At 42.0% G+C, this 18,153-nt stretch overlaps 1 protein-coding gene across 3 annotated transcripts in view; it reads right to left on the reverse strand.

Moving 5' to 3' along the window:
- Positions 1–451: 451 nt before the first annotated feature.
- The window catches only part of LOC148036613 (pyruvate kinase 1, cytosolic-like), a 33,198-nt gene continuing 15,496 nt past the window's right edge, over positions 452–18,153 (reverse strand). For all 3 annotated transcript variants that reach the window (XM_087678612.1, XM_087678611.1, XM_087678613.1), the window contains 9 exons: positions 3,489–3,560; positions 3,194–3,283; positions 2,961–3,105; positions 2,767–2,855; positions 2,472–2,567; positions 2,320–2,387; positions 2,131–2,230; positions 995–1,054; positions 452–913 (listed from right to left, as the gene is read on the reverse strand). In XM_087678612.1, the coding sequence (XP_087534738.1) occupies positions 761–913; positions 995–1,054; positions 2,131–2,230; positions 2,320–2,387; positions 2,472–2,567; positions 2,767–2,855; positions 2,961–3,105; positions 3,194–3,283; positions 3,489–3,560 (873 nt within the window). In that variant the 3' untranslated portion in view covers positions 452–760. The remainder of the gene's footprint in view (positions 914–994; positions 1,055–2,130; positions 2,231–2,319; positions 2,388–2,471; positions 2,568–2,766; positions 2,856–2,960; positions 3,106–3,193; positions 3,284–3,488; positions 3,561–18,153) is intronic.

Below are 18,153 nucleotides of genomic sequence, written 5' to 3' on the forward strand. Positions count from 1 at the left end.
TTGTCTCTACTATGGAAAGAAAATGCCACCTTCAGAGCATGGCATAATTTAGTCAGTATTGCATGGTAATTGGGCTTTTTTAAAAGTGGGCCCAATCCCATGTATTTGCCTCTTGAGTTCACATGCAATTCTCAACTTAAACAGTACATAGGTATTTAGTGACAATATAGTGGATGATGCATCACTATGCTCCATTGAGGAAACAGCTATTCAACCCCCCCCCCCCCCCCGCGCGGCCCCCAAAAGAGAGAGAGAGAGAGAGAGAACCGTTGGTCCAGTGTGCACATTACATCTATACTGATATTCATAATGATCACAGTAAGCCCCTTGCTTTCTCCAAAGATGTCATACAGCCTGCAACTCTCTTGTTATTATAGTCATGTTACAAAATGGTAATTCCCAGTTCCACAGCTTATGCTTTCCAACACCGTACCCAAGTTTGCCAACAGTGTTGAAGATAAATAACTTTTTGATTATTTCTGTAAAGGCAGAACCTGGCTAGTAACAGCACACAACCTCTACAAAATTATCCACATCAGGAACTAACGAGTATCTGCACAAGCTAATAGCTCCTTAGCGCCAAAAATGTTGTCTTATGCAAAAAGGGCTGAGAACTCTCCTTAAGATTGGTAAGCCCACACACAGACAAAAGTCAGAGCAGCTTTGTAGTACATGCAGATACCAAATTCGAGCCGTTAGGCACTTCTGATATCATGGTCCAAATATGCCATCAATGGTAACCGATTAAATTTGACTTTCCCTACTCTTCCAGCTCAATAATCTTGACCACAGATGAATCCCCAACTTTCTGGCAAACAACAATTCGATCATGTGGTTTGATAATTCCAGCCGCTTTTCCATGATCCATGGCCACTTTAAGTACAGATTCGTTTGTGGCATTTGTTGTCTCCGCCTGTTCAGGGACACACACAAATGAATACACAAAACATGTAATTAAGAGCTCAAGCTGCAAGTCTAAAGACTAGACACTTACAGGATGCCGAGGATCAGCCAACATTGGAAATATTCCTCTAATAACCAAGCACTGCCTTGCCTGCACCAGCCACGGAAAGCCATTTCAGCTCAATATATAACAGGTAAAAATTAGAGTTATTGATAATCAGTTTCACATGTATGCAAAATCTGCTGATCTGGTCTTTCAACGATGAGTTCACTTTATAAACTAGCCCCTTTAGAGTGCTTGGTACCATTACATGTATGTAAAATCTGCCGATCTTGTCTTTCAACAATGAGTTCACTTTATGAACTAGCCCCTTTAGAGTGCTTGGTATCATAAGTTGAGCTTGTTGATGGAGATCTGATGGTTTGATGGTTACAAGACGATCTCAAAGTCCAAATCCTCAAACCCTTTGGAAGTAAATTATCGATCATGAATTATGCATTTCAGTGTTAATTGCTATATCACTGCACATGTCACAGGAATTTCACTGTGGAGTAATGACATCAGACGAAGAAATAAGTTCACTGACATGTGCCTTTTACCTCTTACCTTAAGACAATCCATGCATTTTGCCTTTCGCAATCTTTGCTGAGGTTGAAATGTGATGAGCATAACTAGCATATTGCCCTTAACAATCTTAACTGAGGCTGGCATGACTGGCTAAAATTTGAAATTTCAAGGACATGTAACCTCCCCTCTGTTTATAAGAAATCCTCTGTTAACAATACAGTCAGCAGAGAGTCATTTTTTCTAAAACTAAATGGAACAGCTTTTCTATGTCTCGCCACTGTTTTCAGGATAACTCTCTTGCATAAGATTTCAGGGCTTGCATTTCATCTAAGGCTAGGAGAAGTTAACCTAAGTAGCTTATTTTCAGGCAGCAAAAGCAGAAATTTTTCTCTGCTTCTGGTTGAACACCCATGCTGCAGATGTATACGAAACTAGCATACAAAAAGCAGCTTGGGATTGGCATAGCTCATATCATGCATCTCAGAACACCAGACAACAACACATTTCATGATCTATAAATCACTAATCACTAAGCAGTAAAACCATCGGCCATAATTTCCGATGTTTCTCCTTCACCACCAAGACAGCAAAACTGAAACTCACCTTTTTCTTAGTAACAGGGGGGTAAATTTGAAGATGAGACTTGCAAAGACTCTTACCTGAAAAGCGCCAGTAAAACTCCAGCGAAGCTGATTAGTGGTGAGTCTGGGGATGACCACACTTAGCACAGGCATGGTTGGACGATATTTCGCTATCAACCTGACCAACAAATCATGACACAAATTCCAACAAAAATCAGAAGTTGTCTGATAGTATAGCAAATGTTTCTAAAAGCTGAGGTGGAGTACCTAGCAGCTCGTCCAGAAGATGTGAAAACTACAATTACTGAGGCTTTTACTTTAATTGCAGCCCGGACCTGCACAAATTAATGCTTAAAGTCAACACTGAAAGCAACTTAATATTTTTCAAGTCAATGCTTCAGAGTGTAAACACCACTTACAGCAGATGATGCTATCGATTCAAGGTGAGACATAGGCTCACCAACATACTTGACTGTTTTTTTGAAATATACAGCTTGATTGTAAACCTTCTCTGCCTGGAAAACCGTAAGTTCTTAGCCAAAGCTCCACACAGGCACTAGGGGAAAAAGCAGCTTTCAAAAGGTAAAACTTAGACATGGCAATATTCTTCCTCGCAATCAGAAACAGTACATCCACACACTTGTCTTTATGACTGGACATAGATTTCATGGCAAAATCATAAGGCAAAATTCATGGACTTGGCATGATCACTACCTCTGCGCATATTTTTCCAACAGTAGATATAGTTTCTACTGGGTAAAGGCCACGAAGTGTCTCCGCTCCCAGAAGAATTGCATCAGTTCCTGTATTTTTAAATTAAATATGAAAAAGCACATGACACATGCATTGCAGAACCAACAGGACAACTACCTAAAATACATCACAATATTAATAGCCTAAGAATTCACCATCAAGGACAGCATTGGCAACATCCGTTGCTTCTGCTCGAGTTGGCCGCGGTGTATCAGTCATACTGTCAACAACCCTGGTGATGACTGCTGGTTTCCCAGCCATGTTGCACTTGTGTACAGCTGCCTTTTGAAACAGGAAAACCTACAAAATTTGCGATGTATATTTGCATGTCAAAATTATATTTCAACACAGTAAATAGCAACTAATTGTAATGAAAACAAAATGTCACCTTTTCTGGAGGCAAATCAATTCCCAGATTTCCACGGGACAAAATAATCCCATCAGCTTCTTGAAGAATTTCATCAAAGTGTTTGAGTCCCTGTAGTCATTCGTGAGAAGAATAAATAACTGCTGCATGTCACATGCTATAGAGCATAGTAGTAACACCAACACTTCTCCATGGCAGCTATAAGCGCCTACACAAGGATTGCTCTGTCGCATTACCGATGGCATCATACAAACTTAAATCTGAACAGAAGTTTGCAGGGCAAGAACTGCCCTGCAACTGTATGTGCTGTACATACCTCTACATTCTCAATTTTAGCAAAAATCTGAGTTTGGTGCAGATCTCCAAACTTTGAAAGATGAGCCCGCACCTGAAACCAATATTCAATTTTCACCAGGATCAAGAAACTTTCATAACACAGCATTGGCCCCACTCACTTAGCCAAAAACGATACACAACTTACAAACAATAGTTCATTGAGTAAAACATTTCCCAAAGTGATGTGCCTAGTAACCTAGTTGCAATATCGGCAAAGCCCCACATACGATAGGACAGATTCTCACAGAAGTCAGAAAGACAAATCAACATGTGCTTCAGATTCCTTGGCTAATTTCTATATTCTCTCCCAAGGTTTGGTTTTCGAGCTGAAACTCAACAAAAGGAGAAATATCAACAGATAGCAAAGTAAACAATGGAAGATGGAGATGGATAATGCTGTCATGAAGATCAATGGATCTGTAAGTATGTGGAGGCTGAAAGTATCAAATGGTGTCAGCACAAAAACCTTGAAATATGATGTATCTAAAGATTTCATGAAAATCGTGAGGGGTATTTCACGTTAAGGATAGTTTGGGATTGTCTAGAAAAATTTAGGGGTATTTTGGTCATTTTCTATGAGTAAACTAGAGGATTGCTCTTCATGCTCATTCTTTAATTCCATCAGAGAAGCTTGACCTGCTCCTATCCTGCTGATAACCTGTGGCTGCTTCATCATACATGGCTTTTGAATGTTGAGGCTGCATTGGAATGTTTTATTCATTGTGCTGCACTTTCCTTCTCAGCTCAATATGTAATCCAGCTCCTCGTCAGTGTGAATGTGCAGTTTGCTTCTGTCCTGCATGCACAGCCTTATTGAATTGTTCATGTACCTGCAGTTTTGTCCATCTCTATCAGCTTCTCTTGTTTTTGTTACACTTATCGTGTTCCTCCATAGTTCTCGTGTGAATGCGCAAGCGCCCTTATCCATGGGCACTTTTCACCTTCTAGCTGGAGAATGAATTTTTTACCATGTGAATGCCCCTCAATGGGTGTGGTACTTTAGTGCCTTAGTGATTGTACTTCATTATCATTCTCACAAAGTGGATGCGACCTTCCAGCAACTCTCCTCTCTTCTTGTTCAATTGTTCATTTTATGTGTGAGCACACTCGTGCGTGCTGCTGAATCCTAACCTAACAGTAGTATCAAAAGCATACATCTGTTAGCCTGCCCTATTTAGTCATGTCAGTCTGTCATCTCCTAGTTGTGAGCTCCTGTCAGAATCTAACGGAGAGATTGGAGCTCTGACAATTTTGTGTGCATTTCTATGCATTTCCTCTGTCTGTTGGTTGGATTCCACCCCCTGCCAATGCCTACCTACCCCACGACTGCCTGGGATATTTTTTCATTATTTCCCATTTTTTTTGTGCAATCGGACTGCAAAAAAGTTGCAATCATGTCACCTATTTCAGCAGGTCGGCCAGATTTAGAGACCTTTTTAGCAATCAGCCAGTTTTAGAGGAGTTTGGCTATGTATAGCCATAGCCCACACTTGGCTGATCACTTCTTCTTGCAGATTTTAACACTTTGGCTCCCAAACACTCTCCGACTTGGTACTGCCATCATCTCAGCTTGATTTGGTGCCCTCACTAACGCCTTGGACTGCATGAAGGGACTGATCAGTCCACATCATTATATTCAGTATTCATCTTCAGTCAGTGCAGTATTTCTTCCTTCATTTTCTGCTCTCTCTCTCTCTCTCTCTCTCTCTCTCTCTCTCTCTCTCTCTCTCTCTATGTTCGTGTTCCTTCTTCCGCTGCACACACACATGATATCATTGCCTGAGTGAGAGCACAAAGTCAAGTTCTATTGCCGAGGAGCAGCCCAACCATCAAACACAGCCATTCAGCCTTGTGTTTGCTGCAAACACGGCTATTTGTGGAGGAGGAGGCAACATCTAGTGGGTCTATATTTTCGTTTTCAGCTTGGCAACCCCTAGCGGCAGCATTTATTGCTCAGCGACAGCCTTCTTCCGCCAATCATCATCATCTAGAGACGGCAGCATCTTCTGTGACTGCAAGCGATAGTATTTCCTTGTTCAGATTTGGAAGATGTCTTACCAGTTTATAGGCTTTGATGACTCAAAGGAGGAGCATTTTTCTCACCACTCTTCTGAGCAAAAACGTGATTATCAAGAGTTTCGACGGGAGGAGTTTCCTAGAACCCATCCCTCTTCTGCTCGTCTTTCACAGCGGGCCCCATCTGAAATGAAGGTTCCTTTTGTTGTGAAGATTCATTCCTTGATCCCCTCTATACAAGTGCATGTTCTTCCTTCCTTACCCAAAGAAGATACACCCAATAGTGCCAACTACTCATTGTGGTCTTACAAGGTGGAGTGCGTCCTTGACACCTTTGATCTTTGGGAGCTCATTTCGGAGCCTATTCCTTGCCCTCAAGAGGATCCAACTGATGGTACCTCGCTGAACCATGCTGCCTTGTGGAATCGTCTCAACTCTTGAGCCCGATCCTTTCTGTTGATGAGTGTTCAAGATCCTAGTTCATGTTCGCAAGTTGAAGACCACGACAGAGGAGTGGCACAAGCTTTCACCTTTGTATCAACACAAGACCTTTGCCCACAAGATTTCCCTTGGGAAGAAGTTGCAGATGCTCAATCTTGATAACTCTTCTTCTATGAAGGAGCACATCACGAAGATGGAGGATATGAGAGGTGAGCTTGCCTCTCCTGGACTAAAGATATCCTCTGAGGATATGGCTATGACCTTGTTTGACACAGCTACCATCTCCTAGGTTTGATGTTTTCTACACCAATCTCATCACATCAAGGACCCACGAGAGACTCTTAAGGGAGAAGCTTTCACTGCTTGTCTTGGAGCATGACAAGCGATTGAAAGAGGTAGGGGCCAAGGTTCTAGCTCCTCCCAGGCTTTTACTGCAAGTACTAGTGGCGGAAAGAAGAAGGAGAAGGCCAAGGACAAGAAGCGGGAGGACAAGAAGGACGAGAAGAAGGAGAAGAAGCCCAAGTGCCCACATTGTGGAAAGGGCACTCACCCCGAGGAAAAGTGTTGGCACAGGTAACCCCATTTGAAGCCAAAGGAAAAGGATTCGAAGGTGTTGGGAATAAAGACCTTATGCCTTTAAATGTGCTCAGGTTTGAGCACACCCTTAGCACTTGTACTTACACATATATATCTATCTAAAAAGCTAGAGGTACACAATTGTCATTGTACCTACAATCATGCTCACTCTCGCTATTGCTCTCTCTCACACTCTCTGTCTCTCCGCACACAACGAACACCTACTGTCTCGATCTTCATGCCTAACCCATCAGTACAAACTGGTATCAGAGCAAGCAAGAGACAGCTCAGGTGTTACAGGAGTTCCAGGCGAACTCGACGAGCAACAGTCAACAGTCAACAGGTGAACACGTCATGAGGTCGTTTTCTGACCTGGCAAGTAGGCGGGAGACAATCAGTTGCAGCAATTGACAGTCAATTGCAACAACTGACAAACGACAGGCAACCAAGGCTGAAGACACGCTGCATGCAACCCCAGACGACACGCTGCAGCCAACTAGGACCAGCCTGGGCACGTCGACAACCAACGGTCAGGTGACCAACAAATGACTGGCGAGTGGGGCGACGGCTAGCAGTGGGGCGACCAGCCATCGCGACCAGGCCAGCGCAACCACCGTGCGTGACGGTCGGGCAGTGGCGTGTAACAAGAGGCAAACGGGTCACGACTGACAAGTCACGCAATCCAACTCAAAGGTCAACGGGGCCCCCCGTCAATTTTTTCCCAAATCAAAAATCCTATTTTCTACCAAATCTCTTTTAATTCCTTTCTTTTGTCCAAAATTCACGCGCTGGAGGCACAGATTTCAGATCCGTGCAAAATTGAGTCAAAATTTTGGGGCTTTTCCAAGTGGAGTGCTGTCTATGCAAAATCGAGGCATCTTCGTCAAAAATTGCAGACATTGTGCGCATTTGAATTGGGGATTTCGCCAAAATTATTGAAATTTTGCTCATCTAAGTGAATTTTTTCAACATTGAACCCATAAAATTTGAGGCTTTTCCTGGATTTGGGAATTGTGATGCAAGATAAGAAAATTTGTCTCAGAAATTGCAAGAATTTGTGACATTTTGCCTCCGACATTTGGGACTTCTCATGTACAAGCACAAATTGAGCTGAAATTTACCCAATTTCTCGATGTTGATGTACATTGGACCCCGTGCAATTTGGGGCTTTTGCAGTTTGCACAAAATTTGTGCACCATTTGGTCATTTTATGTACATGCAAGTTAAATTCCATGCAATTTGGACATCAACACTTGAAAAAATTTGAGGGTTTTGCTGAAATTGCTCTATTTTGGCAAAATTGGCATGTTCTATGCATGATAGAGAAAATGCAAATGTGTGGTTGATGCTTTGAGCACAAAAATTTTGGGGCTTTTGACCATTCGTGTCAAATTTTAAGCCCATGGATACATGTACAACAGAAATTGCAGCTAAAATTTGGGATTTCTCATGCAATGTGATGTATATGACCTTGGAACAGCTATAATCAATTGTGGAATGCTGTAGCACATGGTTTGGTGCTTCTGAAAATTTAATTACAGATCTGAAATCTGTGCTTCTACGTGGTCATTTATTGCTGGTTGGTTCTTGTTTGTACCTTGGTCACTTGGGTGACAGTTTGGGCCTGCATTTACTGAATCTTTTGGTCACATTTGGGCTGAAAATCATGGCTGGCAGCAATGATAACAGTAATCTAATGCACAGAAAGAAGCTTGAAGAAGTACATAACTTTGCAGTTTGGCAAAAGCAGTGCAACAATATCCTATTGCAAAAGAAGCAGGCAAAGCCGATCAAAACACAAGGGGCAAAGCCTGCAAATATGGAACAGGATGATTGGGATGAGTTAAATGAGCTTGCTCGCTCAACCATCAAGCTATCGATTTCGGATGCCTTGTTGTTTAACATTGAAGGTTTGGATTCTGCATATGCTATATGGACTAAATTGGAAGAACTGTATGCACAAAAAAGTGCTGCAAGCAAAGTGTATTGGCTGAAAAAGCTTATGGATTTGCGTATGAAAGAAGGTACAGTAGTGTCTACTCACTCGAGTGAGTTTAACTCTATTTTCAGCCAACTCGTTGCCTTGAAGTTCATGATTGATAAGGAATTTAAGGCTACTTTCTTGCTTTGCACTCTACCAGAGAGTTGGGATACATTCAGGACTACTATGAGCAATTCTAATGTGATCCTTTTGTATGTTGATGTAGAGAGTGCTCTACTCATGGAAGAAATGAATCAACAAGACAATGCATCCAGTAAGTCTTCCAGTGCTTTGCATACTAGGGGCAGATCACAACAAAATGGCAAATATGATACCAAGTGACGTAATAAATCACGTGGCAAAGATGTTGAATGCCATCATTGTGGCAAGAAGAGTCGCTTTAAACGTGACAGCTACAAATGGAAGAAAGAGAAAGGAAAGGGCAAGAAGACAAATGATAGCAAGGAAGAGAAGGACAGTCGGCCTAAGAAGAGCAATGTAAAAATTGAAGAGGTGAATGTAGTCACTCATGACAGTGATAGTGGGAGTGACGTACTCTTTGTCTCTTCACACTTTGGTGCACATGCTTTACTTACAGATACAGATGATGACATGCATACTTGGATTCTCGATTCAGGTGCTTTCTTTCATGTCACCCCTCATCGTGAGTGGTTCTCTAACTATATAGGGGGTCGACATGGTGTTGTCCATCTTGGGAACAACTATGCATGTGACATTGCAGGTATCGGTAGTGTGCAGTTGCAGTTTCAGCATGGCTCTGTCTTCACACTTCAGCATGTACGGCATGTACCTCAACTCAAGAAGAGCTTGATTAGCACAGGGCAGCTAGATGATGATGGTTTTCATACCACCTTCGGTGATGGAAAATGGAAAATCTGTAAGGGATCTAGAGTGATTGCTAGAGGGTGCAAGAGTGATACTTTGTATCCACTTCATGTAACTAGTGTACGTGGCCATGTTGTTGCCGTGACCGAGCAACCAAGTGTTTCTTTATGGCATGGCCGATTGGGACACATGAGTCAAACAAGAATGAAAGTGCTTTCTCGTTTGGGTTACTTGCCTTGTCTTCGCTATGCTGATTTTGAGCATTGTGATCATTGTATTTATGGCAAACATGCACAGACATCTCATAAAAAATCTCTTTTGCTGAAATCTTCTCCTCTAGAGTTAGTACATTCAGATATATGTCAAATGCTAGGATTATCTTTAGGGGAAAAGAAATATTTTGTCACCTTTATCGATGATGCTACACGAAAGGTATGGGTTTATCCTATTCGTAGCAAGGATGAAATGCTTGACAAGTTTAAAAAATTCTTGGCATTGGCTGAAAATCAAACAGATAAGACACTTAAGTGTCTTCGCTCTGATAATGGTGGGGAATATGTGTCCAAGGCCTTTCAGGCATTTTGTGACAGCAAAGGGATAAAGAGGAAGCTCACTGCCCCTCATAATCTACCCCCAAAATGGAGTTACATAGCATATGAATCGGACCATACACGATAAGGTCCGTACGATGCTATCTTATGTTGCATTACCCCATGGTTTTTGGGCAAAGGCTGTTATGACAGCCGTTCACTTGATTAATAGATCACCAAACAGGTCTTTGGAGGGGGGAGTTCCCCAAGAAGCGTGGTCGGGCAAGCCACCTTCATATGCTCACCTGAAAGTATTTGGTTGCGAGGCTTTTGTGCACAATCGTAAAGAAAAACGCAGCAAACTTGAGCCAAAGTCTTGTAAATGCATTTTCCTAGGATATGGTGACGAGGGTGAAATGGGGTATAAATTATGGGATCCTGAGAAAAGTACGCAACAATGATGTTATCTTCCGGGAAGATCGCATGCACAAACAACCCGAAAAGATTGAGGAGGTCCGTAGGGTTGTATTCCGAGAAGAAATACCTTTTGGACAATAAAAACTGCCCGTTGCACAACAGCAAATACCTGCTATAAATGAACTGTAAATGCAAAAAATGATGCTGGAAATGATCAGCCAACTATTGCCCATGATAATGAGCCACTACATGTGCAGGAACAACCAAGACAACAAGCTATTAATGTTGATTTGCAAGCTGAAATGCCAGGATAGCATGCTGAAAATGGAAATTTGCAGGACCAGCCAGCAAACAATGACCATTGGGTTAGGAGATAGTCTAAAGCTACTAGACAACCTAAGAGATTTGTTCATGGTGCAAACAATGTGGCTGATTATATCATGTTGACAGACTATGGTGAACTGTCTTGCTTCAAGGAAGCAATGGACAGACAGGACAGCAAGAAATGGTATAAAGCCATGTTGTCAGAAATGGAATCTCTTGAGAAAAATGGCACTTGGGGCTTGGTGCAGTTGCCTCAAGAGCAGAAAACACTTCCATGCAAATGGGTTTACAAGATGGTCACTTCTGGTTCCTCACCAAAGTACAAAGTAAGATTGGTTGCAAAGGGGTACAACCAGAAGCATGGCATTGACTTTGATGAGATTTTCTCTCCTGTAGTCAAGATGACTACATGGAGAACCATTTTGGGCTTGGTTGCAGCTGAAGATATGGAACTCATACAGATGGATGTAAAGACTGCATTCTTACATGGTGATCTGCATGAGGACATATATATGCAGCAGCCTGAAGGGTTTGTTAAAAAAGGAAAGAAAATATGGTATGTAAACTCAAAAGGAGTTTATATGGACTGAAACAATCACCAAGAGAATGGTATCATAAGTTTGATACATCCATGTAGTCTCAAGGCTTTCATAGAAGTCAAGTAGATCATTGCTTGTACCCCAAGAAGACAACAGATGGCAGCTTGATTATCTTGGTTTTGTATGTTGATGACATGTTGATTGTTGGCACGGATACTCATGCCTTGAATTCACTGAAGCAAAGTCTTCATGGCAACTTTGACATGAAGGAGCTTGGTGATGCAAATCACATTCTTGGCATGCGAATACTCACAGATAGGTCGACAAGCTTACTCTATCTATCTCAGCAAGAGTATATCTCCAAGGTTTTGCAACATTTCAATATGGAGGGGGGGAAAACAATTGGGGATCCATTGCTTCCATATGTAAAACTCAGTGCAGAGGACAGCCCTACATCTGATGATGACAAGGCTGAAATGCCCAAGATACCATATGCTTCAGCTGTTGGCAGTTTGATGTATGCTATGGTTGCTACACATCCTGACATTGCCTTTGCAGTGGGAGTGGTTAGCAGATACATGGCAACCCCTAGCAAGAAGCATTGGGATGCATTGAAAGGTATTATGAGATACCTCAAAGGCACAAAGGAGTTATGTATCTGCTTTGGAAAGCAGAAGACACCTGCTGTTGGCTTTACGAATGCAAACTATACTGGTCATGCGGACTGCAGGAAGTCCACTTCTAGGTATGTGTTTACTTTCACAAGAGGAGCAGTCTCTTGGATCTCAAAGCTACAAAAGTGTGTTGCATTGTCTACTACAGAGGCAGAGTATGTGGCTGTCACTAAAGCATGCGAGGCTTTATGGCTTTCACGTCTCGTGGGAGAGCTTGGCATCATAGAGTTGATAGTCAGAGTGCTATCATGCTAGCACGGAATCCTATCTTTCATGCAAAGACAAAACACATACATGTAAAGTACCACTTCATTAGAGATGTACTTGATAGCAAGAGCCTTCAGCTTCTCAAAGTGCATACAAATGATAACCCTACAGACCTTCTCACAAAGGGTCTTCCAATAGAGCGGTTTGCTCATTGCCAAGAGATGATGGGAGTTGGATAGATATACGTATTTCAGCTTTGTACATACCTAGACTTAGCTGATTCTTTTCTCCTCTTAAGGCACATTGCCTTTAGGTGGGAGGTTGTTGGGAATAAAGGCCTCGTGCCTTTAAATGTGCTCGGGTGTAAACACACCCTTAGCACTTGTACTTACACATATGTATCTATCTAAAAACCTAGAGGTACACACTTGTCATTGTACCTACAAACGTGCTCACTTTGCTATTGCTCTCTTACACTCTCGATCTCTCCGCGCACAACGAACACCTATTGTCTGGATCTTCGTACCTAACCCGTCACTACAGAAGGATTCGAAAGCCACATTCACTATGATAGAGTCTGTCTTTGTGCATGTCTTTGCCGAGCAGGATACAGCCCTTGATTCTTCCACTCGAGAGAAGCCATGGCTCGTGGAGCTGCTTCTCACATGACCTTTTGGCAAGATTGGCTTCAAGACTTGAGTTCCAGAGGGGCACCGTCACCAGACAACTCCATGGTTCCAGTTTGTGGAGTGGGGACCATTCCCCTATTACCACTACCAGACAAGCAGTCTTTATCTACCAAAGTTCTTTATGTACTTGATTTGGGCTTTAACCTTTTGTTTGTCTATGGTCTTACCCAACTTGGTACATGTGTGATCTTCACCAAAGATGCAGTTACAGTGGAGGATGAGTCTATAGGTACAGCTCTTTGAACAAGCACACAAGAGGGTGGGCTTTATATACTCACAACCTTAGCTACGAGGTCTTTCCACGAGCTTGGACTACTTTGGAAAGCTCGGTATGGTCATTTCAACATGGATGCAATCCAACGGGCTTCTTGAAGGACGATGATGAAGAGACTTCCAGATTTCCCTCCTGTTCAAACTCTTTGCCCTAGCTGCTTGAAGGGACAAGCAGCATCAATAGCCACATCCACAGGTTGCCACTCGAAGGGCCTCTACACCACTTGACTTGATTCACACTGTCCTTTGCGGACCTATGGGCGCAGCCTCCCTTAGGAAGGCAAAATACTTTAAGTTGATTATTGACGACTCCAATTGTTATGTATGGCCGTACTTCTTGGAGTACAAGAGCAAGGCGCACTCTCGTTTCTACGAGTGAAAGGTGTTTGCTGAGAAGCAGACGATCTTCAAAGTTCGTGGTGTTCGAGCCAATCATTGTGGAGAGTTTACTCTCACCTCTTTTCTCAGTTTTGTAGGGACAACAGCATTCAGGTAGAGTATACCCATCCAAACACACCATCCGAGAATGGTGTGGTAGAGCATATGAATCGGACCATGCTATAGACGGCCCGATCGATGTTGGAGCATCGAGGATTACCTCATTCCCTTTCGAGTAAGGCAATGGCGACTATGATTCACATCTGCAACCATTCTCCTATCTCAACTTTGCAAGACATGATTCCATATGAGACTTTCTTTAGACAAAAGCCTTCCATGTCTCACTTTCATATCTTTGGGTGCGATACATTTGTCCATATGGACAAGAATTAAGAGAAAGACCAAGCTAGACTCTTTAAGTCAAGAAAGCTCAATCTTCATGGGGTACAGCACTCCCATGAAGGGATATCGGCTCTATGATCCTACAACACGAAAGATTGAGATGAATAGGGATGTGATCTTCGACAAGGCTGCAACCTCCGAGGATCCGATTGATGGTTTTCTTATGCAAAGCAAGGACTATATTTATCGATTGTAGAATGCCCTCTATGGTCTGAGGCAAGCTCCGCCACAGAATTGATCACTTCTTTCGTGACAATGGCTTCCAGAGATCAACTCGTGACCCTCACATTTACTATAAGGTTGAGGGTGACAGGTGTGTGGGAGTGCTTCTACGGAGGTTGATCGGACTTGAGATATTCAAAAATAGGAGTTTGAGATGATGGATCTTGGGATCCTACACTTCTTCCTTGGTCTGGAGATTTATCATATGGCACAAGGCATCTTTATCTTGCAGCACAAGTATATCTCCAAGTTACTTTCGGAGTTGGGTTTGGCCGAGTGTCCGCCTATTTTTTGCCCCATGGACCTTGAGTCCAAGCTTGTGGCACCAAAAGATCCCCTTTCATATGCTACCCGCTACAGGTGCATAGCAGGTAGCCTTGTTGGCTCCCTTATCGCTCATCCACACTTGGCTAGATATTTCTTTTATAGTGGCTCTATTGTCTTCTTTTATGAAGACTCCTACATAGGATCACTAGAGGGTAGCCTTCCGTGTTCTTCGATATTTACATGGGAGCCGATCCTATAATATCATATATGGAGCGGGGATTACTCTTTTTGGATGCAAGGACTCTGATTGGGTAGGTGATGTGGATTTGAAACGGTCCACTACAAGTTATGACTAAGTTTATACACGTGGAGATTAAGAGACTTTACACCCAAAGGGACTTTACACCTAACAACCTCCCACTTAAAGGCCTGAAGTGGTACCTTTAAGTTAGCCAACTCCCACTAATCGAATGCAATGCTCATGCTTAGCCTTTGCAAGACTCTTAGTGAGAACATCTACAAGGTTATCTAAAGGTGTTGACCTTAGTCAATGTGACAAGACCATCATTCAAGACTTGTCAAACGGAGTGGTACCGAACATCTATGTGTTTGGTACATGTATGAAACATGGCATTCTTAGCCAGACATACTGTACTCTAGCTATTACAACCAAGCTCTGAAGTACTGAAGACAAACCAAAGTCTTTGACCAACCAACCAAGCCAAATAGTCAATCTCTATAGTACTCAATGCCACAGTTTTTTGCAACCTTGAACACTAAGAAATAGGCCCACTAGCCAAAGTAAAAACATACCCATTGGTAGATTTTCTAGTGTCAAGATCTTCTGCCATGTCCAAATCACAAAATCCTTGCAACTCTAGTGTATCCTTTCCATAGCATATACACTTCTCTTCTATATCTTTTAAGTAACTAAAGATACATTTCACTACTTTCCAATGTGACTTGCCAGGATTAGACATGAATCTACTAACAACTCCTATTGCATGAGTAATGTCAAGGCAAGTTGCAACCATGGCATACATCAAAGAACCACAAGCTAATACATAAGGTATGACCTTCATAGCACTAGCAATCAAAATTTTTATACCACTGTCTAGAGGCTTGTTTCAGCCCATATAAGTTGCAATCTTCGCATCCATCTAATCCAACTCTAAATCCAAGGATGCAATGAGAGCAAACAAAACACAGAGCATAGTCACCTTCACCACTGGTAAAAAAAGCCTCCTAGAAGTCTATGCTTTCCTTTTGTATATAGCCCTTAGAACCAAACGTGCCTTGTACTTGGGCTTCCCATCAATACATTTCACCTTGTAAACCCATTTGTTAGGGATAGTTTTCCTATCATTGAGCAAAGGTACAAGCTCTCATGTGTTATTTGCATAGAGAGACTTCATCTCTTCCTGCATAGCAAGCTCTCCCTTTCTCTTATTTTCACATGACTGCGCCTCTCTAAATGTCAAAAGCTCACCTTCATCAATCAATAAAATGCCATCAAAAGATGGCTGAAACCTCTATGGCTGCCTTCTAACAAGTGTAGAGCTTCTTACCCAATGATCTGTATTATTAGGCAATGGGCCTACATCCCCAGGTATGTGCACACCATCACCTAGTGGCTGATTTTCAGCATTTTCTTGCTGCTGTAACCTGTTTTCAGCATGTTTTTCTTGCTGTCCTATTCCATTCTATGCACCTATTTGCTATCCATTATCTTCTCGCTATGGCACAATAGATTGCTGCTCATTTTCAGCATCAAAAGGAGCAGAATCTTCAGCTAATGGTTATGGCTAGCTGTTCATGCTGAAATTTGACCTTCTTTTTGGTAAGGTGACCTTGTGTAGCATTTTTCAATAACTTCGCCTCAATAAATACTACATCTTGGCTACAAACTATCTTCCTATCTTGAGGAAGTCAAACTCTATAACCCATCTCTCCCTCATCTCCATATCCCATGAAGATGCCCTTAATGGATTTCATGTCTAGTTTAATCCTCTGATTTACAAGAACATGCACAAAGGCATCACAACCAAAGACACGCAAATGGTCATATGAAGCAAGTTTGCCATACCAAACCTCCTCTGGAATGTCATTTTCCAATGCATGATTGGGAAAGTGATTGCATACACGAACTATAGTTTTAAGAGCCTCTCCCCACAACTACTACAGGAGATTAGTTGTGGTCAGCATGCATCTCTCTCACAAAGTGTGCGATTATATCTTTCAACCACACTATTTGATGTAGGATTATAAGGAGTTGTCAACTCTCTCGTAATGCCATGCATCTCACAAAACTTTTTGAACTCATTAGAAACATACTTACCCCCATTATCCGTTCTTATAGCTTTTAACTTAAGCCCCTTCTATGTGGTAACAAAAGCATGAAACCTTCTAAAGGCATCCAACACTTCCTTTTTGCTTTTTAACACATACACCCATGGCTTTCTACTGAAATCATCAATAAAAGTAACAAAGTATCATACACCCCCATATGAAATAACAAACATAGAGCACACATCACTGTGCTAAATCAAGAGTATTGGACTTCTTAACGACATCGGAGTAATAAGGAGACTTCATATGTCTTCCATATATGCCATCATTACAAAAGTCGAGATCAGAGCCCTTTACATCGAATCTCCCTAAAGAGGAGAGAACCTGAAGGCCTTTGTAGCTCATATGGCCAAGTCTTTTGTGCCAAAGTTCCATCCATGAATAAACTTCAACCATAACCAAAAACTTGCTAGGTAATGCTTTACAATGCAAGTAGTACAAAGTCCCCTTTTTGCTACCTTTAACAATCAGCAAGAGCCCTTGTGGACCTTCCAAGATCGACCACCAAAGGTGGTAATATATCCTCTTGCATCAAGTTGCCCAACTGACAATAGACTTTTCTTTATGCCAGGTACATATCTGACATCCTATAAAATCAGCTCTTGGTCGTTTTCAAGGGTCAAGTAATGATACCTACACCCTCTATCTCACATGCATAGTTACTGCCCAAGTAAACCTTGCCTACGCAACTTCCAGTGTATTCTGAAAAAGACTCCAAAGAGGAAGTAACATGAAAAGAGGCATCGTTGTCCACTATCCATGATTGGAGCAGCCCATCATGAGCTAAAAGTAAAGCATCAATTACCTCCTTTATGGTGATGTGCATATCACCTATTGTTGCCATAAGATCTACATCAATGCATAAGCCTGCAACAAGTATCTCTCCAGTGTCAGAGAGCTCTTCAAAAACTACATTAGATGCAGCATTTGCCTTTGCAACTTCTTTTGAGGAAGAGTTATTATCATCTTTCTTGTCATTCTTCTTTCCTTGCGGTTTCTTTCTTGTAGAGCCGACAATCGCGCTTTTTATGCCCTTTACGCCCATACTAATAACAAGTAGCATCAGGCTCTTTGCCCTTGCTTTTACTCCTGCTTTTGCCTTTATTTATTGCATTACCCCTCTTCTTTGACTTACCTCTAAGATAATAGGCTAAACCACTGCTTTCTCCACTGGACTTTCTTCTGATCTCCTCATTGAGAATAGAGCCCCTAACACCATCAAAGATTAAAGCAAGGTTGTTGCTTAGTGAAACAACCAAAGACTCCCAACTATTACACAAAGTCATCAACAAGAAAACAGCCTTTGGCTTGCAAACCAAAGTCCTGCAAACTGACTCAAAATCCCTCTGAAAGCACTCAAATGCTCCGATGCTAGCTTAGACTCATCCAACTCTATGTTCAAAAGCTTGCACATGAGATGCACTTAATTCACTGGAGTTGTATTTTCATAAGTGTCCATTAACTTTTTCCATATGGCATAAGCCGTATCAAGATGCTTAATGTCTGTAAGTACA

The sequence above is a fragment of the Lygodium microphyllum genome, chromosome 5 (genome assembly GCF_053477565.2).
Source record: "Lygodium microphyllum isolate KBCC chromosome 5, Lygodium_microphyllum_v1.1.10, whole genome shotgun sequence".
NCBI classification, from domain to species: Eukaryota; Viridiplantae; Streptophyta; class Polypodiopsida; order Schizaeales; family Lygodiaceae; genus Lygodium; species Lygodium microphyllum.